At 37.4% G+C, this 25,287-nt stretch overlaps 1 protein-coding gene across 8 annotated transcripts in view; it reads left to right on the top strand.

Annotated features, from left to right (window-relative positions):
* WDR26 (WD repeat domain 26) overlaps positions 1 to 25,287 on the top strand; it is a 50,452-nt gene that overhangs the window by 13,184 nt on the left and 11,981 nt on the right. For 5 of the 8 annotated variants that reach the window (XR_008649550.2, XM_055233814.2, XM_055233813.2 and 2 more), the window contains exons 5-12: positions 1,986 to 2,083; positions 3,177 to 3,333; positions 9,999 to 10,137; positions 17,009 to 17,149; positions 20,526 to 20,645; positions 22,603 to 22,748; positions 23,140 to 23,218; positions 23,507 to 23,636. Coding sequence is in view for 7 of the 8 variants with exons in the window: in XM_055233814.2 (XP_055089789.1) it covers positions 1,986 to 2,083; positions 3,177 to 3,333; positions 9,999 to 10,137; positions 17,009 to 17,149; positions 20,526 to 20,645; positions 22,603 to 22,748; positions 23,140 to 23,218; positions 23,507 to 23,636 (1,010 nt within the window). In the remaining variant the exon portion in view is untranslated. The remainder of the gene's footprint in view (positions 1 to 1,985; positions 2,084 to 3,176; positions 3,334 to 9,998; positions 10,138 to 17,008; positions 17,150 to 20,525; positions 20,646 to 22,602; positions 22,749 to 23,139; positions 23,219 to 23,506; positions 23,637 to 25,287) is intronic. The other 3 variants (XM_063613379.1, XM_063613378.1, XM_055233810.2) reach the window with 1 other exon arrangement.

Genomic DNA, 25,287 nt, shown 5'->3' with positions numbered 1-25,287 from the left:
CTTTTTAATGCAGTATCTGATTTCTTTTTTCTTTTTTTTTGAGACGGAGTCTCACTCTGTCGCCCAGGCTGGAGTGCAGTGGCGCGATCTCGGCTCACTGCAAGCTCCGCCTCCCGGGTTCACGCCATTCTCCTGCCTCAGCCTCTTCAAGTAGCTGGGACTACAGGCGCCCGCCACCACGCCCGGCTGATTTTTTGTATTTTTAGTAGAGACGGGGTTTCACCGTGGTCTCGATCTCCTGACCTCGTGATCCGCCCACCTTGGCCTCCCAAAGTGCTGGGATTACAAGCGTGAGCCACCGCGCCCGGCCAAGTATCTGATTTCTTTCTCATCGGAATATCATTCACATGATGATTTTTTTTCCTGCTCTTGTGTCAGAACATATAATTTAGTCATATGGGTTTTATTCTGAAGCACACCATGAGTTTTTCACCTAAGGAAATGGCCCAAAGGTGGTGAGATGTGGAACTGGGATCAGAACCTAGGGTTTCTACTTCTCAGTCCAATGTCCTTTTAGTTATACCATGTGACTTTCTGTAAACAGAAATTCATTTGAAACTTTAAGATTTAATATGTATTTTCACAAGGACATAGAAGCAATCGTAAGTCATTTTTGTAAAATTTTAAAAATGAACATTTTAAAATATTATAATAAACTTTGCCCAAAAAAAGTTGTTTTAGAAACAAAATATTCACAATAGCCAACTTCCGGCCGGGCACGGTGGCACACGCCTGTAATCCCAGCACTTTGGGAGGCCGAGGTGGGCAGATCACGAGGTCAGGAGATCGAGACCATCCTGGCTAACATGGTGAAATCCTGTCTCTACTAAAAATACAAAAAAACACAATAGCCAACTTCCTATAGAGTATTTTGAGTATAATTACTTACATTATTAAATAAGTTTTTTTGATCAGCTAAAGCACTATTTATGTACTAAAAATCGAGAAAAAGTTCTGCTGTTTGGGAAGAGACTATTAAATCATTTAGATTCTAAACGAAATATGCTTTATGCAGTTAAGAAAGAGAGGGAGTGATACTCATGTTAACTGAGAGGTATGGCAGGTTGTAGACTAAGTACTTAAAATGCTTCATCTTCAAGAATCCTCATTACCCTATTTAATATTCTTTTTACAAGTGAGAGGAACAGATTTGTGTGGCAGAGCATGAGACAAAATAGCAGGAGAGTTACTTGCCAGGTCTAATATCCATGTTTGAATAATACCTTCACTTCTTTTACTTTCAAAGCCCATTCTTCTGAGAAGAGCCAAAACCAGGTCAGGGTCACACTCCCAGCAGGGGCCCCTCATGTATTCTCCAGAATCTGTGAACTTTAGCATTTATCCCACCTTCTGTACATACAGTGAGCAATAAGACAGTTCCCCAATTTTGTGCTCTGGGATCTCAATATCTTTCACAAGATGACACAAGGATGATTATCCAGTTATACTATTTCTTGAATGATGTTTATTATAAAGTCTTGAAGGTATGTTCTTTGAGTTTTATTTTACTATTCAGAAGTAGTTAAGTTAGCCTAGTGGTTAAGAGCAAGTTCTACAGCTAGAATGCCTGAGTTTATATACCTACTTTGCCTCTTAACCCTAGTCCAGTTACTTAAGCTTTCTGTGCCTTGGTTTCCTCATTTATAAAAATAGAATTATAATAGTGCTTACAGGGTTGTTATAAACATTAAAGGAAGTAATATGTGTTGAGTGTTATAACAGAACCTGCACAATAAGAGCCATATATATAATATATAACCATAACATAAGAATTTGTTCTGTTAATAGGTAATATATATTTAGGTATTGTTACTTTACATTTTAGTAATTATATGCAGGTGCCATATTAATGAATGGAGTCCACTGTAGAAATTTCTTGACACGTGTTAGTAAGAAGCAGATAGCCAGATGGTCAGTACTTTTCAATTATATTTATTACAAAGAAATGGGTTTAATATTGGTTGCTTTCTCTGTTGTATTTTTAGGTATCTGATGTGTAGCCATGCGGAAGACCTACGTGCAAAAGCAGAATGGGAAGGCAAAGGGACAGCTTCCCGATCTAAACTATTGGACAAACTTCAGAGTAAGAGTCTTAATTTTTTATGTTGCTGTGTTTTCTCTTAGATTACAAATGGATACAGTGATCAATTAGGAAGACATATCTAGACATACTTTTATTGAGTGGTTAGAAGAGGGAGAATCCATTTTTTCGGACTGTGTCATGGAGTCTAAGAAGCTAACCTCAGGAGTTAGTGAAAGGGCACTGGTTCCAGAGCAGCCCTTCTTTCATTTGTATTATGTGGTGATGCTCCCCCTTAAGATTTTGTTGGGGGAAAAGTGCTGTGTTTAGAGAAAAAAATATGTAAACCACAGTTTTAAGTCACAAGTACTTTAAAGATTTTGTTGATTTCAATAGTAAGGTCCAGGTTCCTTTAGGTAAATTGTTTTATTCTTCCCCAACCGTGTTATATTTATTCTAGATTGTAATGCGGGTTTCATTTTTGCTGTGTTTTTATGTAAAGGATGTTGTTCTCTCTGAAAATTACATGATTCTATAATTTTGATGTTGAGATGACAGTGACGATCCTAAGAATCACAAAGCCATGCAGTTGGGGAGGTATAGGGATTCAAGGATTGCAATAGGTTGGTATGGATATCAAAACACCAGTTACTCCCTGAATTCACACAGTATCTTTGGCATTTGGAGCAATTTGTACTTGATCTTAGTCAAAAGGCCAAGAAGCGATTTTTGGAGCAGTTTGATGGGAACTAGAACTTAACCTATTGCAGAATTTGCCAAAATTTTGCTCTTTGTTAAGTGGAGATTTTACTTACACCTGGTCTCCTTCTGGTACACAATAATTATATTCTTTTCATTGTTGTCTTCTTTTTCTTCATTTTGTTGTTGTTATTCCTCACTTATCCTTCCTGCCCCTAGAAAATCCACATACAAAATAAACCCCTCCCACCCAAATATATCCAATTTTATGAGCAACATAGCTATTGCTGCTGACAAATATTGGTAAAGCTCACGTATCACATAACCCAGAACTTCTTTATTTAAGGAATAGATACTATTGGGGTAAGAACAAGTACAGCAGAAGATGAGCAAATGTCTTAAATAAAAGTTTACAGTTTATTATTATTTCTCTTTTTTAAAATATCTTCTATTAAAGCCTATTTACCACCATCAGTGATGCTTCCCCCACGGCGTTTACAGACTCTCCTGCGGCAGGCGGTGGAACTACAAAGGGATCGGTGCCTATATCACAATACCAAACTTGATAATAATCTAGATTCTGTGTCTCTGCTTATAGACCATGTTTGTAGTAGGTAAGAGGAAAACTTCCTATATTCTGAAATAGGCTAACATTTTACAAAATTTTAGTTTTCTTTTTTAGAGTCTTATCCTGTAGCTATATCACAGTTCATGTCTGATTTAGCATTTGTTCACAAGTAAAGCTAGAACTATGAAAATTGAAAATTATGAGAAATTTCTGTATGTTTACTTAGTAACCATACCTTGAGAACTGAAGTTGGGAAGCCAGTTTTTCATTATCTGTAGGTTTGGTTACTTGTTTTCTGTGTCTGACAATTTAACTATGTCCCAAATCATTTACTGCACATAAAGATCATGGTAATACTTTTTTCTTAATGAAAGTTCTGCTTTTTAGTAGAAGATGGGCTCTAAAAATGGCTAGAACAACAGCTATTAACTTATGGTTTGGGTTTTTTTTTTTACTGTGTGTACCCATGTCCATAATTTAACTTGTAAGAATTCAGGCTTCTCTTTTGACATTAGGAGTATTTTGAGTAAAAATATACCTACTATTTTAATGGTCTCTAAAATTAAAGTATAGCTTTATTTTGTTCTTGATGTTTTTGTTGGTTTCTTTTTTAGACACAGCCTCTCTCTCTGTTGCCCAGGATAGAGTGCAGTGGCATGATCATAGGCCACTATATGCCTTAGGCTCAAGTGATCCACTCACCTCAGCCTTCTGAGTAGCTAGGACTATATAGGCATGCGCTACCGTGCCTGGCTAATTCTTAAATTTTTTTGTAGAGATGGGGTCTCTCGCCCCAGCTAGTCTTAAACTTCTGGTCTCAAGCAATCGATACTTCTGCCTTGGCCTCCCAAAGCACTGGGATTACAGGCGTGAGCCTCCATGCTGGGCCTAAAGCATAGCTTTAATTTTAAGATATCGAATAACAAATTGTGAAATATTTCAGACTTCGAGAATGAAATAATTTGGATCTGGTGAACCAAACAAAAAGGAGAATAGAGAATAGCTGCAATGCATGTGCTCAGTTGCTTTTACCAGTGATATCAAAGAACTAATGAAAGTAACATAAATAAGGACAAAAGCATATTAAGTATGAGGGCTTTGGAATAATGAGGAACTTCTGAATAACCATTAAAATTATATATGCATATCTCTACTGTGATATAAAATAATTTTTCACACGTGTATAAACCACTTTTGTACTTATTGAGTTTTTAACCTCACTCTCCCTACTTGAAGTACAAAAATAATGATTGTTTGAGATACTGGCCTTAAATTACTTAAAAGGGTTATTTTATCTTAAAGTATTAGATTATTACTTGGTACATATCTTAAATATTCTACAAGGAAGTGATTAGAAATTTTTTCCCCTATCCCTTTTAAACTCTTTAATAATGTTCATTGACCTGCTTCTGAGGATTTTAAAATCTTTTTGTATAAAATTGAATAGCGATAGGAAGAGATAATAGATTAAAAGGCTATATAGTTTCATGGTTCATAGCTCCATTCACGGATTTGAGAACAGTGTTAAAATTAAGACGCTTGTGAACCCAAATCTTCTTTTGGTTCATAAATTTAAATATTTTGAAAGGTAGTGACTAGACATAATGGTTCAAGAGGTATCAGTAGGTTAAGAGCTTGCCCTCCCGTTTGGAAACTGAAATCTATGGGAACATGACCAAAGTGTTTTAACATCTGCATCAGTATCTATGAAACTAAGTGATGAAAAATACTTAATCTAACTTTTCCCACCCCTCAGGTCAGGGACCAAGCTCTCATAAGCCTGTGTAGAAACGCAGTCCAGGCCGGGTGCGGTGGCTCACGCCTGTAATCCCAGCACTTTGGGAGGCCGAGGCAGGCAGATCATGAGGTCAGGAGATCGAGACCATCCTGGCTAACATGGTGAAACCCCGTCTCTACTAAAAATACAAAAATTAGCCAGGCGTGGTGGCAGGCACCTGTAGTCCCAGCTACTCAGGAGGCTGAGGCAGGAGAATGGTGTGAACCCGGGAAGCGGAGCTTGCAATGAGCTGAGATCACACCCTGCACTCTAGCCTGGGCGACAGAGTGAGACTCAGTCTCAGAAAAAAAAAAAAAAAAAAAAAAAGCAGTTCGAGTTTTACAGAGGAATGAAAGCATCCTTTTTCTTCTGAAATAACCATTGATTAGAAGGTCTTCTCTGTAATCTTAAAACAAAACCTTCACTCTGCTCCTACGTACCTCTCTTTCTCTCTCCCCCTCCACTTTAGAGCTAACTTCTTGAAATCATTGCCTACTACACATTCGCAATGTCTTTGTCCTTACTTTTCCTTCACTCTTCATATTTCTTTAGTATTAGGACCTGTGTAGCTAACATAATACCAGAATTGTTCACCTTGGTGAGAATACCTCTTTTACATTCAGTGGATAATTTCTAGCCTATATCTTCACCTTACTATAGCACTTGTACTACTCTACTTTGAAACTTTTCCTTTGACTTCTAAAACATTCCAGATTCTTAGTTTAACACCTAGCTACTCCTTAGGCTCTTCTTCTTTACCTCTCCCTTTAAGAAATACATATTCCAGGCCGGGCCTGTAATCCCAGTATTTGGGAGGCCAAGGCGGGTGGATCACGAGGTCGGGAGATCAAGACCATCCTGGCTAACATGGTGTAACCCCATCTCTACTAAAAATACAAAAAAAATAGCCGGGCATGGCAGCACACGCCTGTAGTCCCAGCTACTCAGGAGGCTGAGGCAGGAGAATCACTTGAACCTGGGAGGCAGAGGTTGCAGTGAGCGGAGATCACGCCACTGCACTCCAGCCTGGGCGACAGAGCAAGACTCCGTCTCAAAAAAAGAAATACGTGTTCCAGAATTGTTTCTTCCCTCATCCTTAAGTTATACTTCCATGGTTCTAATGACGACTAGATACAGGCCAGAGCTACAGGATTTATCTCCTGAGCCTTAGACCTTAATACCACAATTTGGGTTCTCAAGTACATTAAACACAGCATGTCCGAAACAGAACTTCCTTTCCCTCACCTATTTTTGCAAAATCTGCTTTTTCTTAAATTCCCTACCTCAGTGAAAAGCAACCATCTACCCAGTTTTCCCAAACCAGAAAACTTGGAGTCAGCCTTAGCTTTTTACTGTAGAGATTTTAAAGCCACTAAGAGAATAATGTCGGACGTTATATACACAGTCTTGAGAGGGAGTTGTGCCCTTTATTGCTAAACTGCAAAAATAGAACCTAAATTTACTTATTTTTTAATTAAAAAAATTTTTTTATTTGACACATGATCTTGCCCTGTAGCCCAAGTTGGAGTGCAGTGGTGCAATTATAGTTCACAGTAGCCTTGAACTCCCATCTCAGCCTGAGTAGCTGGGGCTTCAGGCGTGGACCACCACACAGCTAATTTCAGAAAAAACTTTTTTGCTTTGTTTTTGTGTTTTCGTTGTTGTTTTGTGGTTTCTTTTTTTTTGGAGATGGGGTTGCTCACTGTGTTGCCCAGGCCAATCTCAAACTCCTGGCCTCAGGTGATCCACCTCATCCTTCCAAAGTGTTAGGGTTACAGGTATGAGCCACCACACTGGGTCTGAACCTAAATTTAATTCCTATTATTTATCTAAAAGTCTTCAAAAGAGAAGTTGCTAATTTTTATTACCTTCTTTACTCTTTTAGAAACTAGATTTTAGCATTGGAACTAGAAAACTATTTTCAGAAATTAAATCTTAGCTTTGAAATTAAATACCAGCTTTTTTCTGGAGAATAAAGAATTATGAATAAATGAATTATTCTGATTAAAATTATTCTGATTAAAATGAATTATTCTGAATAAAAAATCCTGATGTACATTGAAAGAGTTTATTAGATTGTATACAATTTCTAGGCAGGGCATGGTGGCTCACGCCTGTAATCCCAGCACTTTGGGAGGCCGAGGTGGGGAGATCACTTGAGCCCAGGAGTTTGAGACCAGCCTGGGCAACATGGCAAGACCCTGTCTCTATTAAAAATACAAAAATTAGCCGGGTATGGTGGTGGGTGCCTGTAATCCCAGCTGCTCGGGAGGCTGAGGCAGGAGAATTGCTTGAACCCGGGAGGTAGAGGTTGCAGTGAGCCGAGATTGTGCCACTGCATTCCAGCCTGGGCGACAAGTGAAACTCAGTCTCAAAAAAAAAAAAAAAAAAAAACAGGCTGGGTGTGGTGGCTCACGCCTGTAATCCCAGCACTTTGAGAGGCCAAAGTGGCCGGATCACGTGAGGTCAGGAGTTCGAGACCAGGCTGGCCAATGTGATGAAACACTGACTCTACTAAAAATCCAAAAAAATTAGCCAGGTGTAGTGGTGTGCACCTGTAATCCCAGCTGCTGGGGAGGCTGAGGCAGAAGAATCACTTGAACCCAGGAGGTGGAGGTTGCAGTGAGCAGAGATTGTGCCACTGCACTCCATCCTGAGCAACAGAGCGAGACTCCATCTCAAAAAAAAAAAAAACAAAGATAAACATTAGAGGAGGAAAAAACTATTTCTGATACTGAAATTGCTTATTTGATTGGAATTTTGTCCAGCAGTGCCTTGAAAAATATGATTTTAAAATGGTATTTGGAAAGAAAACTGGTCTTGGAGTCAACCATAGGTCCAAATCTTAGTATAATTACTTATCAGTTTTATGACGTCTAGTAAATTATTTGTCCTCTTTGAGCCTCATGAAAATGGGAATAATAGTACTTCCATGAGCAATATTATATGTAAAGTGTGTAAAGCAGCATTTGGCACCTAGTAATTGCTTAATAAATGTCAGCTAGTATTGATTATTTTATCTAAAATCACACATGTAGTAATATTAAAGCAATTTAATTTAAAAATCTGAAAGTTTAAAACAGGCTGCAAATACCCATGTGCTAAGGTAGATTGCCATGTGTTGCCATGTGTACCAAATAAAGAATGTTCATTTATTTTTAAATGTATATTTTGTTTCAGACTGGTGAATTGACAAAATATAATTCTAAATTATTGATTGGGAAAAGAAGCAAGGAAGACCGTGTTTCAAGATACACTTAAAGGTGTATCCATTAATGTTTAAATAACGTTTTTTGTTGTTGTTGTTGTTTGAGACTGTCTCACTCTGTCACCCAGGCTGGAGTGGAGTGGCACGATCTTGGCTCACTGCAACCTCCGCCTCCTGCATTCAAGCAATTCTCCTGCCTCAGCTTCTTGAGTAGCTGAGACTACAGGCATGCGCCACCACACCCAACTAATTTTTGTATTTTTAGTAGAGATGAGGTTTCACCATGTTGGCCAGGCCAGTCTCGAACTCCTGACCTCAGGTGATCCATCCGCCTTGGCCTCCCAAAGTGCTGGAATTACAGGTGTGAGCCACCATGCTCAGCCTACTCAAATAACGTTTTTATAATACAGAGAATTTATAAGGTAGAGCTGTTCTGTCTAAACAGTAGCCACTAACTACATGTGTCCATTTAAATTCAAATGTAAAATAATTCAAATTAAATAAATCAAGTTCCTCCAGCTTACTGGCCACACTTCAGGTGTTCAATAGCCACTTGTAGTGAGGGCTACCATATTAGATAGCACAGGTATATAGCATTTCCACTGTCACAGAAAGTTCTGCTGGACAGTGCTGATATAGAGGTTGGAAAAGAATGTTTTTTTTTTAAATGAGTGCTTAATGAAAATAGTCATTTAAGTTGGTAAACCGGATTATAAATCACAAAATTCTTTGCCCTTGATATATAATATTAGCTGCCATTTATGAGGTACTGGCTAAGTGTCAGATTCAGTCTAAATGGTTTGTAGTCATTTTCTCTTCCTCTTATTTCATCCTTGGGTAAGGAATTCTGTAAGGCAGATACATTAATCTTTGTTTGATAGTTGGAAAAATTGAGATTTAGAGAGGTTAATTTAATATCTCAGAATCATAGCTAAGTGACTGAGCCAAGATTTGAATCTAAGTCTGTCAGACTACTGCTCCCATTCTTAAGGCTTTGCTCTTAACTACTGCACTCCTTGCCATATATTGCACTTCTCCTGTGCATCCCCCCAAATATTATTAATCATATTTGAGTATCTGTTACATTCCAGAAATTTTAAATGTATTTCTAATTCTTACAAGAATTCTAAGAACCCTTTTAGGTAGATACTAATCTCCTTTCGTAGATGTGGGAACTCAAGCTGAGAGTAGTTAAATAACTTGCCAAAGACATTAAAGCTTGTGAGTGAGAAGGACCTAAACTCATTATCTGGAGCCTATTCTGATTTTGGTTTTGGTTTGTTTGTTTTTTGAAATGATCTCACTCCATCACCCAGGCTGGAGTGCAGTGGTGCAGTCATAACTCACTGCAGCCTCTTAACTCCCAGGGTCAAGCAATACTTCCCCCTCAGCCTCCCCAGTAGCAAGTAAAAAAAAATGTAGCTGGGACTGGTGTCACGGGTCTGTGGTCCCAGCTACTCAGGAGGCTGAGGTGGGAGAGTCTCTTGACCCCAGGCGGTCAAGGCTACAGTGATCTATGACTGTGCTACTGTATAACAGTACAGAGCCTGGGCAACAGAGAGACCCTGTCTCAAAAAAAAAAAAAAAAAAAAAATTTACAAATACATTCATCTCTTGAAAGTTAGTGATGTGATCTTCAAAGAAGTTTTGTCACTTACTTAACCTTTTTTATTATTATTACTCTAATCTGTTTTGAAAGAATAATTTGTGGACCTCTTTGTTTTAGGAGGCAGTTCCCATGTTATACGCAGCAGATACTTACGGAGCATTGTAATGAAGTGTGGTTCTGTAAATTTTCTAATGATGGCACTAAACTAGCAACAGGATCAAAAGATACAACAGTTATCATATGGCAAGTTGATCCGGTATGTACCCCGATATGAGTGTTTATATTACAAAAGGGGATAATTTTGAATCTAATTCATTGATTACTTATTTTTAAGTATATATATATATATATGTATGTATATCAGTAGTAGTCTTTTCCAAGAGCATTTTTTATCATCTTTGTTACATCTTCATGTGTTGTACAGATAATATATGTAAGTTAATATTATCAACATTGTTGAGTGTTCATGTGCTAATGATGTTAAATCTGTGTATGCATTATCTAATTTAATATTCTGAAAAACTCTGTGAGGTGCTAACATCTCCTGCAGTCAGATGAGGAAACTGAGGTAGAAGTTAAATGCTTTGACTCTCACAGCTAGTACATGACAAAGTTTGACTCAAATCCCAGAATACCTTGACTCCAAACCCACTGCTATTAACATATCTGCCAATTTATATCTTTGTTAATACTTGATTGAAAGATTAGGCCAGGCACAGTGGCTCATGCCTGTAATCCCAGCACTTTGGGAGGCCGAGGCAGGAGGATCACTTGAGCTCAGGAGTTCAAGAGCAGCCTGGACAACATAGGGGAGAGTCTGTCACTACAAAAAATTAGCCAGGCATGGTGGTACACACCAGTCATCCCAGCTACTCGAGAGGATGAAGTGGGAGGATCACTTGAGCCCGGGAGGTGGAGGCTACAGTGAGCTGTGACCTTGATACTGCACACTCGAGCCTGGGCAACAGAGTGAGACCTTCTCTCAAAAAAAAAAAAAGAAAGATTAATACGATGTCCATTCTGTCCCAACCACAAGTTAGAAAAGACTCATTACTCTTTTGCCTTCTGAAACCCATCATTATCTTGTGTAATTTGTGGACCTTGTTGTGTAATCCTTTCCTCCTTTGTTTTCCCATTGATATATATGAAAAGTATTTTATTCTGGATTTAAAATTCTAAGTTCCCTCTAAAATCAGATAAGTGTTCGTTTATAACCAGATGACCTGTGGATTTGTTGTGGGTGATAAGTATTTTCATTTATTTCAACTAATTGAACATTTATCAAGTGATCAAAGGAGCACATGACTCCAGATAGATTAAGGAGCTATATTTGGTTTGGGAGTCATTCACCTAAAATAAACTTATTTTCTTTTCCTTTTTTTTTTTTTTTTTTTTTTTGAGACAAAGTCTCGCTCTTGTCCCCCAGGCTGGAGTGCAGTGGTGCGATCTTGGCTCACTGCGTCCTCCGCCTCCTGGGTTCAAGGGATTCTCCTGCCTCAGCCTCCCGAGTAGCTGGGATTACAAGCGCCTGCCACCATGCCTGGCTAATTTTTGTATTTTTAGTAGAGATGGGGTTTCACCATGTTGGCCAGGCTGGTCTCAAACTCCTGACCTCAGGTGATCTGCCCCCCTCGGCCTCCCAAAGTGCTGGGATTACAGGCGTGAGCCACTATGCCCGGCCAAATAAACTTATTTTGAAGTTTAGAATTAAAACATGCTATTAGCTCAGGATAAAGTTTTGGGCTCCCGTGTTGAGAAAAATAGAAAAAGGGGGCCATAGATGGAAATAATTTTTTTCTTTTTTTTTTCTTTTTCTGAGACAGTATCTCACTATGTCCCCCAGGCTGTAGTGCAGTGGGGCAATCTCGGCTTGCTGCAACCTCTGCCTCTCAGGTTCAAGAGATTCTTATGCCTCAGCCTGCCAAGTAGCTGGGACTACAGGTGGGCGCCACGACGCCCGGCTAATTTTTTTATTTTTAAAGTAGAGACGGGGTTTCACCATGTTGGCCAGGCTGGTCTCATATTCCTGACCTCAGCTGATCGCCCACCTCGACCTCCCAAAGTGCTGGGATTACTGGCGTGAGTCACCATTCCCAGCCTAACAGTTCTTTTTAGAAGAGAATTGAATTTGAGAGCATACACCAATTCTTGCATACCTACGTATGCTACAAACAATGAAAGATAAATAAGATACATTCTTTACCATAAAGCAGTGGTTCTTTACCTTTTTTTGGTACCACGTACCTCTTTGGCAGTTTGGCAAACCTATGGACTCTTTCTCAGAATGTGTTTAAATGCATAAACCAAAGCACATAGCAAGGCCAATATATGTTATGTGTTCATTACTAAGGAAAGCCAGCTATATTGATATATAGTTAACATAGTACAAAAACATTTTTTATTTTTATTTAATGCTTTATTAATGCATTAAATAATAAATTCTAGCAGCAGATGTAAGTACCAGAATTTTGAAGCAGTGATGAGCATAAATATTTCAAGGTATCTGCAACAACTATAATGTGGTATGAAAAGAATTAAGATTTCTGTTGTTAATGGAGTCACCTAATACTACCTAATTTAGTATACTAGCTAGTATACTACCCACCACTACCTAATATACTACCCTGTGTAATTACTAATATACCCAGTACTGCCTAATACTACCTTGTTAATTGCCTGCATTCGAGAGTGAAGGAAACACCAAATTTCAGCCTGTGTTTAATAAAAATAGAGATGTGTCTTTTTCTCATTTAAATTCATAGACCCCTGATTCTATCCCTGGACTCGTTCTTGTAGATCTCAGGTTTAAAATTCCTGTGAAAAAAACGTACAGTTTAAATGAAAACAAAATTCAATGAAATAAGCATGATACATAATAGATAATACATAAAGTATTATGAAAACGCAGGGAAGCTTTACAAGTCGAAATACCTCATGAGAGCCTTATTATGCATCACACAGGTGGACAACAGGAAAGGGGCATTCTAGGAAGACAGGAAAACCTCTTGCCCTCCTGTCCTCCTCCAAAAAAAAAAAAAAAAAAAGAGAATGGGATGAGTAATGGCAGAGTGGGAGATTAGACTAGAAAAAGAGTTTGGGATCAAATCATAGCCTTTGCATACTATTCTGAGTTCTGTTTTCATTCACCAGTCATTTATTTGCATGACATATGAAAAAAAAGGTAGTAATACCAAAACTGTGCTTTATTAGTTTTCCCTAGTAGCAGTGTATAAGAATCCCCTTCATTTAGCCAGTATTTATTAAACACCTGCTGTGTGCCAGGTCTTTTGCTGTAGACAGACTAAGCACATGATAATATGCTGTAATTTATAGTGGGTGCTACAGGAGCTCATAAAAGAGAGCCTACTGGAACAGGAAAGCCAGGGAAAGTAAGAAAAGTAAGTATTAGGTGAAGAAGGTAAAGAACTATTTAGGCAAAACTAGTTAGGATAGGCCCTTGGCCAAAAGAAAACGTAACATGGCATTTAGGTGGTTTGGGGGAAGAGTTTTAGGTAGACTAGAGTTGAGACTAATTAAATAGCAGCCAGATCAAGGAGGAGCTTTTGTATTCTTTGCTAAGAAGTTTAGACTTTTACGCCAGTGTTTCCCAGAGTGTTTTTGCAGGAATAATGGGTATGCAGAATTAATAGGTGTTACATGTAAAGGGCTTTTGTTGCCAGATTAGCTTGGGAAATGCAGAGTTAATGCTTACATTCCAATATGAAACAGAGAGACTTTTAGAGACCGTAATTTTTAGGTAGCTGTATTATAGTGAGTCCTCTGGGACTGTTTGATTCTTTTGGTATGGTGGTATTTTTGTTATGTCAAATACGGTCTGAAAAAATTATAAGAAAATATGTGTTCTTTTTGGCCGGGAGCAGTGGCTTACCCCTGTAATCTCAGCACTTTGGAAGGCCGAGGCAGGTTAGTCACCTGAGGTCAGAAGTTCAAGCCAACCTGGCCAACATGGTGAAACCCCATCTCTAGTAAAAATAAAAAAAAATTAGTCTGGCATGGTAGTGCGTGCCTGTAGTCCCAGCTACTTTGGAGGCTGAGGCAGGAGAATTGCTTGAACCTGGGAAGTGGAGGGTGCAATGAATTGAGATCGCGCCACTGCACTCCAGCCTGGGTGACAGAGCAAGACTCCATCTCAAAAAAAAAAAAAAAAATATATATATATATATATATATATATATATATATATATACCCTTTTTGAACATGTGTATGTGTTTTTTAATGGAGAGAAAAAAATACATTTAAGAGAGCCTCAAAATTTGAGTTGATGTGATTCCAGTGCCTACTTTCCTTTAACAGTTTTTCTTTGCCTAAAAAAGATTAATTTTACCCATTCCTCGCAAAATACAAGCAAAGTCATATAGGCTCCACAAACATGTTATTTCCACTTTGAATAAATTAGTATATAAAGGCAGTGTGCTAATGAAGATATAGTATTAATGTTTTTGTTTTCAACTTTATCTTTTATAGGATTATATTTTTTTCATTCATGTACACAAAACAGTTTTTGAGTTAAATATTTCTGGTTTTTTTGTTTTTTGTTTTTTGTTTTTTGTTTTAAAAGACGAGGTCTTGCTCTGTCACCCAGGCTGGAGTGCAGTGGTGCGATCTTGGCTCCGTAACCTTCGCCTCCCAGGTTCAAGCAGTTCTCCTGCCTCGGCCTCCTGAGTAGCTGGGATTACAGGCATGTGCCACCATGCCTGGCTAATTTTTGTATTTTTAGTAGAGACAGGGTTTCACCACATTGGCCAGGCTGGTCTCAAACTCCTGACCTCAAGCTATTCGCCTGCCTCAACCTCCCAAAGTGCTGGGATTACAGGCATGAGCCACCACACCTGGCTGAGTTAAATATTTCTAAAGGAGTTTGTCTTCAGTTTAAAAGGAAATCTTTGTGTTGATCTGGGGCAGTACTGTGAATGAAAATTTGTTCCTGGAAAATCTTGAGCTAGTCAGGAAGACCTGACTGGCTTAGTAAATTATTTAAACCATTTTGACCTAATGATACTGCTGATCTAATACAAACACCTCTTACCCACTTCCCAAAGAAGAATCAGAAGTAGTCACATTGTTAACTCTTCAATTTTATCAAAACAATGGTGATTTGGACTAGATAATTGTATGAATGATAAACTTAGGGTTCAGTGAAGAAACAATAGCATAAACATAATCCATTTTGCAGTGACATTTCTTAGAAGGGGAGGAATCTCCAACCTAATTTTATCAGACTAGTTCCCAACTTTTTTCAACTACTGGCGGGTCATTCCATTGGAATTTCCCCCCCCGCCCCCAACCCCCCAGGCTCAAAGCTAAACTCAATACATCTTAAGACTAAAGTCTAAAACTTACTGTTTCTCCCCACCTTTAGTCAAATTCTCCCTCTATTTCTTGTAAACATCCATCCCTATCCCCTAAACCAGAAATCTGGAGGTTGTCTTTGAAGTTTTTTTGTTATATGCTGTCATGTCATTTTTATCTCCACAATATTTTTTTTCTTTTTTTAACGGGTCTCACTATGTTGTCCAGGTCGGTCTTGAACTCCTGGACTCAAGCAGTCCTCCAGCCTCAGCCTCTCAAAGTATGGACATGAGCCATAGTGTCCAGCCCAAAATATCTTTTGATTCTGACCTCTTTTAGTCCTTAACATCTTACGTTAGAGCCTCATTTTTTGGGAACTGACTGTGAACTGTGTATGGCTCATTATGGTTCCATTGTCCCTTTATGGTTTCCTTATCCTGTGTCTTTCTGATTCATCTTCCACATTGTTATCCTAGTTCTCTTCCTAAAGCCAAATATCACACTGTGTATTCCCTAGCTTACAACTTTTAAATGGCTTTTCACACACAGGGTAAATGTAACCCCTTAGCCTACAACAAACATGTCAACTCTTGCAGCCTTGTCACTTGCCACGTCTACATTTGCACTTCACAGTTCAGCTTGCATAGCTTACAATATGGGCTTTTAAGCGAGGCAGCCCAGATTCAAATCCCCATTGCACTACAAACAGGCATGTTTCTAACCTTTCTAAACTTTCGTTTCTTTCCTATAATATGAGAGAGGGGGTAATATTCTAGATTTGTGAGGACTAAATGAAGTATTGTTTGTGAATGGTGCTAGTAGTGGTTGGCATTAATAAGTGGTAGCTTTGCTGGTAGGATTGTAAAATGGTGCAACCACTTGGAAAACAGTTTGGCAGTTTCTCAAAATGTTAAACAGAGTTAGCATACGACCTAGAAATTCCACTCCTATGTATATACCCAAGAGAAATGGAAACATATGTCTACACAAAAACTCATACATATTCATAACAGCATTATTCATAATAGCCAAAAAGTAGAGAAACAGTCCAAATGTTCATCACCTCATGAATGGATAAACAAAATAATTATACTGTTAAATATTATTCAGCAATAAAAAGAGATTAAATACTAATACATTCTATAACACGGATGAACCCTGAAAACGTGCTAAGTGAAAGAAGCCAATTAAAAGAGACCACATCATGTATAAGTCTATTTATGTGAAACGTCCAGAATAGGCAAATCTATAGAGACAGAGACAGAAAGTAGTGGTTGCCAGGGGCTGCAGGGAGGGGTATGGCAGCTGCTGATGGGTAGGAGGTTTCTTTGGGAAATGATGAGAATGTTCTAAAAATTAGATGGTGTGATGGTTGCACAACTCTGAATATACTAAAATATACTGAGTTGTATACTTTAAAAGGATGAATTTTATGGTAAGTTATATCTCAAGTTGTTTAAAAATATGTAAGAGATAGCTCTTATTATACCCATCTGTTTTCAGTTGCCTTGAAAGCTTTCTAAGGTCAAATTCAATATATCTTTATACATATATTAAAAATGTTAATATATCTTTATATTTTCATCGAGTACACAATGACTTGTATATAGTAGATGCTTAATAGTGTAGTAGATGTTTAACAGATGTTGCAATGTGAATGAGTCTTTATGAAGCAAGCTGTTAAAGGGAAAATTGGTCTGAAAATTTACTCAGATTAAATTATCAAAGTACATCTTTGTAGCTATTTAAGTTCTTACATCAGAAAACAATGACTTTAGTGATAGACGTTAACTGAATTGTTTATTTTCCCTCCTAGGATACACACCTGCTAAAACTGCTTAAAACATTAGAAGGACATGCTTATGGTGTTTCTTATATTGCATGGAGTCCAGATGACAACTATCTTGTTGCTTGTGGCCCAGATGACTGCTCTGAGCTTTGGCTTTGGAATGTACAAGTGAGCGAGTTCCATCTTCGGTTTAGCTTTTAAGTACAGCATAGTCATAATGTACATATTCATTATAACTTTATTGATTTATATAATAGAACCATTCAACCTAAATTACTATACTGTATCTCTTAATTATTCAGGTGGAACCCAAGTTTCCAGATTTATCAATTTAAATATTATGCTCAGTAATATATTTTTGAAAGAATGATTAGTAAGTGTTTTCAGGATGTTTGGCTTTGTCCTGTGGAATTTATACTATTTATTGTGGTTCCTCAGAAAGAATTTTATAATGGTTTCATAGTTGCACAATTGTACATTAAACCTACCTTTGAAATGTTAAAGGTCAGCATTAAACCAAATTTTCCATTCTGATGGCAGTTGCACCATCTCCTTACGTATATTTAATATACTAAGCTAGTTTAGTGAAGCTAACTGATGTTTTCAGTACTTATTACTAAAGGCTTTATTGCTTGGTTTGTTCGTTTGTTTGTTTGTTTTTGAGACAGAGTCTTGCTCTGTCACCTAGGATGGAGTGCGGTGGCACAATCTCGGCTCACTGCAACTTCCACCTCTTGGGTTCAAGCGATTCTCCTGCCTCAGCCTCCAGAGTAGCTGGGATTACAGGCACCCGCCACCACACCTGGCTAATTTTTGTATTTTTAGTAGAGACGGAGTTTCATCATGTTGGCCAGGCTAGTCTCGAACTCCTCACCTAAAGTGATCCGCCTGCCTCGGCCTCCCAAAGTGTTAGGATTACAGGCGTGAGCCACCGTGCCCGGTCCATTGCTGTTTATATATGAAAATTTGAATTTTATGCAGGGTCCCATTTTAGGAAAAGTCAGCATTAGGTTCAGTTTGTTATTTACACTTCATGTTTTAGAAACCTTGTAGTTATAATAGTAAGACTGCCTTGCTGGTCAGTCATTTCCTTGTTTCAACTCCAGCTTTTTATTAAGAAAATTTTCAAATATTAAGAAAAGTCAAAATAGGACAATGATGATCTATGTGCCCACCACTGTAGATTCAACAGTTGTTAACATTTTGTGATATTTTGTTTGTACATACATGCATAGAAACATGCATTTGTGGCCGGGCGCGGTGGCTCACGCCTATAATCCCAGCACTTGGGGAGGCCAAGGTGGGTGAATCACGAGGTCAGGAGTTCAAGACCAGCCTGGCCAAGATGGTGAAACCCCGTCTCTACTAAAACTACAAAAATTAGCAGGTGCGGTGGCAGGCGCCTGTAATCCCAGCTACTTGGGAGGCTGAGGCAGGAGAATCGCTTGAACCCAGGCAGCAGAGGTTGTAGTGAGCCGGGATCGTGCCACTGCACTCCAGCCTGGGCGACAGAGTGAGACTCCATCTCAAAAAAAAAAAAAAAAAATGTGCATTTGTACTTACATATATATTACATATATATACATATCTAAAACATTTGAAAGTAAATTAGATATCTTACCCTAAATACTTAAGCATGTATCTTTTAAAAAATAACATTCTACATATTCAAACATTATGATATCTAAGAACATTAACTATAATTCTCTAATATCTAGTACTCATGATCAATATCTACAATTGTTCCCAAAATGTGTTTTATGCCATTTTTGTCAAATCAGCATTTAATCAATGTTGTATTTGTGATTGGGTTCAGGGATGTGGCAAAACATAGAGTAGAATATTAAAATTGCTTTCTCTCAGTAAAACAGCTTGCAGTGAGTCTGACCTAGAAGATCAAAGAAAACTTTTTTCCATTAAAGCTTTCTTTCCACCTTCCAAAGCAGAAAGTATATTGTCTTAATCCTGTAACAGAAATTTAATGTAGAGTGCCTTTGTAGTCTTCCTTTGACCAATTAAACTATGTTCTAACATAACTTTCATTGTGTAGTACTTTATATACTTAAACTTCTTCCAAAAAGGTGATCTAATCAGTTTTCAGATTTCTTTAGTCATTTCTTAAATTAGAAAAATCCTTTCTAATCTAATAACCTCATGTACTCACTATTTAGAGCATAATAAGAGAAGACAAACCATTTCTGCGTTCAGAATTTAGTGTGTTAATGTATTTGTCAATGAAAAATGCCAAGAATTTAGCTATTGCTTGTGTATTTGTGCTCTAAACTTTCAACTGTTTATATCAGTCAACCCAAAAGAGTAAATAGGGGAGAGTAGTTAACAATTTGGGGGAAGCATTTATATTGTTGAACACTTTTTTTCCAGTGTAAGGGAGACCTGGTTTTCTGTTTTTGTGCCCTCTTTAGTATTTGGCCCCATTTCCTAATCATACCCTTTGTTTTCACTCTTTTATTTCTACTTTTGATTACCCATTTCTCACAGGAAAACTATCCCCATGTACCTTTTATTATTATACCAAGGGCAGCTATTATCTGTCAGATCCTGTTTCTAATCCATGAACAAAATGGAATCAAGACTAGATTAAATGGTATGTGTATACCTTCTAAGTTGAGTAATTCAGAAAATGTAACAGGAGGATACCTGAGGGTTGTAACCACTAAATATTCTTACTTAGACATGCCATGGAATGGCTATGTTAAACAGTACAAAGGTTCCTCTTTCTAGTACTTTTCATTGAAATAAGGTTGTGTATCAGAAAAATGTTTTTTTCTCTGTTTCTACCTTCCCTACTGTATTGTGAGCATTTGAATATGAAATTTAACATAATTTATTTAGACTGCCCTTTGCCTACTTTATGGGCATAGTTTTTCTCTTTTTTTTTTTCTTTTTTTTTTTTTTTTTTTTTTTAAGACAGTCTCACTCTATCACTCAGGTTGGAGTGCAGTGGCATGATCTCAGCTCACTGCAACCTCCACCGCCTGGGTTCAAGTGATTCTCGTGCCCAAGCCTCTTGAGTAGCTGGGATTACAGGCATGCACCACCACGTATGGGTACAGTTTTTTACTCATTAATCGTGTTCTTGAGGAATTGCTAATTGCATTAACTGCAGTTTTAGAATAAAATTTATAAAAACTTTGGACTGAGAAGTGGAAGCTCAGAAGGAATAGGTATGTAGTCTTGGGCTTTTCATTATCTTGCTTGGGGAAAATTACATGTTTTAGTTTATGCATATAATTGATTTGCGATGAGAGATTTATTGAAGTTTATCTCATCATATCTACTCTTTGGGTTACCTGTACCAGACATTGTTCAACTCCTGGGTTTTTCTTCAAGTTCCTAATTTCTCTTCTGAGTGCTGTTGTCTCTTTTTTGTAGGGTCACTTAAAACAATTCATTACTCTACTTAGAATGAACTGGGAAACCAGCCAGACATCCCAGTTTTGTTGTTGTTGTTGTTGTTGTTTTTCACATATTTCCTTTAGGGGGGTATCTTGAAGGTCTCATTTACAGTTTTATTTCCTTATAGACAGGAGAACTAAGGACAAAAATGAGCCAGTCTCATGAAGACAGTTTGACAAGTGTGGCTTGGAATCCAGATGGGAAGCGCTTTGTGACTGGAGGTCAGCGTGGTCAGTTCTATCAGTGTGTAAGTATTCAGTGCTCCCTTCCCAATGTCTGTTGGTTTAAAAGCAAATGTACTTTTGTTTAAACAATTTCATTGACTCAGTATCTTATAAAGTATACTCTATGGGCCAGGCGTGGTGGCTCACGCCTGTAATCCCAGCACTTTGGGAGGCCGAGGCAGGTGGATCACCTGAGATCAGGAGTTCAAGACCAGTCTGGCCAACATGGTGAAACCCTGTCTCTACTAAAAATACAAAAATTAGCTGGGCATGGTGGTGAGTGCCTGTAATCCCAGCTACTTGGGAGGCTGAGGCAGGAGAATTGCTTGAACTCAGGAGGTGGAGGTTGCAGTGGGCCAAGATTGCACCATTGCACTCCAGCCTGGGCAACAAGAGTGAAACTCTGTCTCAAAAAAATAAATAAATAAAACAAAATATACTGTATGAACACCTACTTTGCCGTCATCATAGGCAAGCGCTGTCCAATAGAATTTTCTGGGTCATTTTTTCCTTTCTTTTAAACATTTCAGATGTTTGTACAAAGTATAGACTTTGGGTTTAGTAGAACAAAAAAATGTGTTTTGATAAACATTTTTGTTTTTATGAGCAAGTTTCTAATTTATAAGAATTGAAAAGATTTTTTAAATTTCTTTTGAGATTTTTGTAACCAAAAAAAAAATGCTGAATTTTATGAGTAGACTCCCTTTAATATTTGAATAATAAAAGTGGTGACAAGTGCTACCAGAGTACTTTTCAATCTTTGTGTCAGCTTCTAATAAGTAGCTGCCCTAATTATTTTGGATTGTTGGAATGATAAAAATAAGTTTTATGGCAATGTAAACTTTATATCATAAGTATCATTTATATCATAAATCATAGTTTACCTTGCCATAAAACTTTCTCTGTTACTTGCAGCATAGTCTAGATTCTGTGTCTCATACTACAGACTCACGTGGTTCCAGTATGCGTGTCCAGATTTTTTTTTTTTTTTTTAAGAGACAGGGTCTTGCTGTCTGCCGCCCATGCTAGAGTACAGTGGTGTGATCATGGCTTACTGCAGCCTCAAACTTCTGGGCTCAAATGATCCTCCCGCCTTGGCCTCCCAACGTGCTGGGATTACAGGCATGAGCTACCACACCCGACCCCAGATCAATTTTTTAAACTAAAACAAGATAATAAATCATTTAATTTAGCTAAAACAGGTTATCAGGTTCTTTTATTAAGCTCGTTTGGAACACGTGGATTTTGGTGTTGTATTATCTCAATATGATTATAAATTGTTCTTAATTCCCTGCGTGCAAGATGATCATGTATGTTTCTGCTGAGTTTGCTGTCCTATACTGTGTTAAGGCATCAAGATACAGGATTATCTAACTTATAAAATGGGAAGGGTAATTCCTCTCAGAACTTTGGATATTCAATGAGATAATGACTATAAGAGCTTTGATCTGTAGAGCACATTACAAATTTGGTAAATTTTTGAAAAATGTCATTAACAGATTCCTCCAGTCTGTATGAAGCTGTAAAATGTTTTAGAATCTTTTTCCATTTCACAACTCCTAAATATTAGGACAAATTCCAGTATAGTGAATTTTAAAGAAACGTTTAAATTATTTTTGAATAAAAATAAGACCCTACTTAGAACTTAGGGACTGTTTCTTTCTTTGTGTTATTTATGCATGGTGAGTTATTGAAGGGAAGATAGAGCTACAGAGTGTCTCTCTGCTTTCCCTTAAGTATAGTTGTAATGAAATTTGAACTATATTCAAATTTTCGTGGTTAAAAACACTTCTGGAACAATTAAAAAAAAAACTTTTAAAAAGTTTTTAAAAAAAACAATTAAAAAAAAAACACTTCTGGAACAATTAAAAAAAAAAAAACCTGTTACTAAAAGATATTGTGAAGGGAGTCTTTTGGTTCTTTATTTGCTTTCTGAGTACTGTTGAATAATGAAGTTAATAGTAGTTTTTTCTTACTCAGGACTTAGATGGTAATCTCCTTGACTCCTGGGAAGGGGTAAGAGTGCAATGCCTTTGGTGCTTGAGTGACGGGAAGACTGTTCTGGCATCAGATACACACCAGCGAATTCGGGGCTATAACTTCGAGGACCTTACAGATAGAAACATGTAACTATTTTTTGTTTCCATTAAACAAGAATTACCTGATTTATATTAAAATGTGTAGTGGAACTTGCCTTTTCACAGTTTTTTGTTTTGGTTTGCGTGGTAATTTGGATTGGAGGTCACATGGTACTTAGTAATCAGTAACTCAGATTCTTCTCAATTGAAGTATAGTATGTAACAGTGATTGCAGGCAAAATTGTCATACTTAAGCTAGCACATCTTATATATTGATAATTTGAATGTCTTAACTCAGTTTCTTCTCAATTGAAGTATAGTATGTAACAGTGATTGCAGGCAAAATTGTCATACTTAAGCTAGCACATCTTATATATTGATAATTTGAATGTCTTAACTCTTAATATGTTGTTTTTGACAAATTATTTTCTGGTTCCAGAGTACAAGAAGATCATCCTATTATGTCTTTTACTATTTCAAAAAATGGCCGACTAGCTTTGTTAAATGTAGCAACTCAGGTATGTTTATTAATATAATTTTCTGAAAAATTTGGCTTAGTACAAGTTTTATTTTAACTGTTATTTTCAGTGTATTTATATTAACAAAATTTTCTACTTACCCTTAAATTTTATTGCATGTGTTTGATCCTTAAATGTGTATAATCAACCATAAATTTGTCAGAATATTGGTATTTTGCATAATAGAAAATGAAGATATTTCATCAGGCAAAGGGATATTTACAGATACTTTTTAAAATTTGTTTGAGTTGAGGTAGAGTAAATATCTGTATTCTCCTTTGCCTGCAGGGAGTTCATTTATGGGACTTGCAAGACAGAGTTTTAGTAAGAAAGTATCAAGGTGTTACACAAGGGTTTTATACAATTCATTCATGTTTTGGAGGCCATAATGAAGACTTCATCGCTAGTGGCAGTGAAGGTAAATTGTGTCCTTATCAGTTTACATATGTTGATATTAAAGTCTGTAAATCTCAATTTATGAAGGCAGTCACGTCTCCAAGAAAATTCAGGATAGTAGATTAAAATTCTTTCATTTATCCAATACACAGTTGATTTCTCTCTGTAATGACCTAAGCCCCCGTATTATCACAAACTGTCACATACTCTCATGTATTACTTTCTCCTTTTCTGTAATGACCTAAGCCCTCCATATTGTCATGTATTGTCACGGATCAGCAGTGCTTATTCTGACCACGTAGCAGTGTGTTTGGTGCATGTGTTGAATCAAGATTTAGTTAAATAATTATACTTTCATATGTTGACTTGTATTTTCATGGGACTGATGGTTTTTAAGGGTTGATAGTATCTGAAAAATCAAGGTTAATTATAATGCTCTACCTGAACTTGGACAGATTTGACTATGATTAGTTCTTCAGTATTTCTTCAGTGGTCACCAGAGTTATAATTGAGTTTGATAATTCTTAAGATTTTAGGAAAGCTGAAATTATTCTTCCTACTACTACCCTTTTGAATAAACTTGTTCTCTAATCTAAAAGTGTCAGTATTCCAGACAGGAATATGCCCAAAGTCACTCTAATTTAAAGTGTGAGTTGTTTAGAAGCTGCAAGCACAAATAAGTGAAGCAGTAATAAAATTTAGTGTACTTTTTAAGGTGATAGGAACTTAACTAGTGGCAAATTATTGCAAATTTTTATTCAACACATTTTTCTTGAATACCCACTGTACAGTTCTAGGTACTATAAAAGCAAATTATTTAAGTTACTTTTTTTGGCCGGGCATGGTGGCTTACACCTGTAATCTCAACACTTGGGGAGGTCTAGATGGGAGTATTGCTTGAGGCCAGGAGTTCCAGACCAACCTGGGCAACATGGCTAGACACTGTCTCTACAAAAAGTAAAAAATATATACTGAATCTGGTTTTATAAGATAGACCAAGGAATTAGATTATGTTATGTTCCATTTATTGTATAAGATGTTTACTATCCCTATCTTGACAAAAAACTGATCTTGGTAGATAAGAGGATCATAAAGCGGACATGAGGTTTACCTTTAAGAATAAGGCATATTTAAGGATTGGGACAAAGAGAGACATTTAGAGATTTAGATTTTAACATCAAGCATATAAATTCATCTATTCCTTTCCTTTTCTTTTCTTTTCTTGAGTGCAATGGCATGATCTTGATGCAACCTCCACCTCCTGGGCTCAAGCAGTCCTTCCCTCCTCAGCCCCTCAAGTAGCCCCAATGAATTTTTGTGGAGATGGGGTTTCACCGCATTGCCCAGGCTGGTCTTGAATTCCTGAGCTCAAGCAGTCCACCTGCCTCAGCCTCCTGAAGTGCTGGGATTACAGGCATGAGCCACCACACCCAGCCTGAATTGATCAATTCTTTCTTTCCACCGAAAATCAGTGTCAGATGAGATTGGGAGGAAAGAAGAGTGGTTAGGTAGCAATTGGGAATTTACTTTTTTCCAGTCAGGAAATTTAGTTTTTTCCACTACTTCTAGGTTCTCTATTGGCTTTTTGTTTTGTCTGTCTGTTTTTAATATATCACGGGAGATAATAGACATTAGTTTCTAATTAAATTTTCCTGTGGTCTAAATATGTTAAG

Source organism: Symphalangus syndactylus, chromosome 19 (genome assembly GCF_028878055.3).
Source record: "Symphalangus syndactylus isolate Jambi chromosome 19, NHGRI_mSymSyn1-v2.1_pri, whole genome shotgun sequence".
Lineage (NCBI taxonomy): Eukaryota > Metazoa > Chordata > Mammalia > Primates > Hylobatidae > Symphalangus > Symphalangus syndactylus.
The sequence above is the reverse complement of the archived record's forward strand: the minus strand, read 5'-3'. Positions and strand labels throughout refer to the sequence as shown.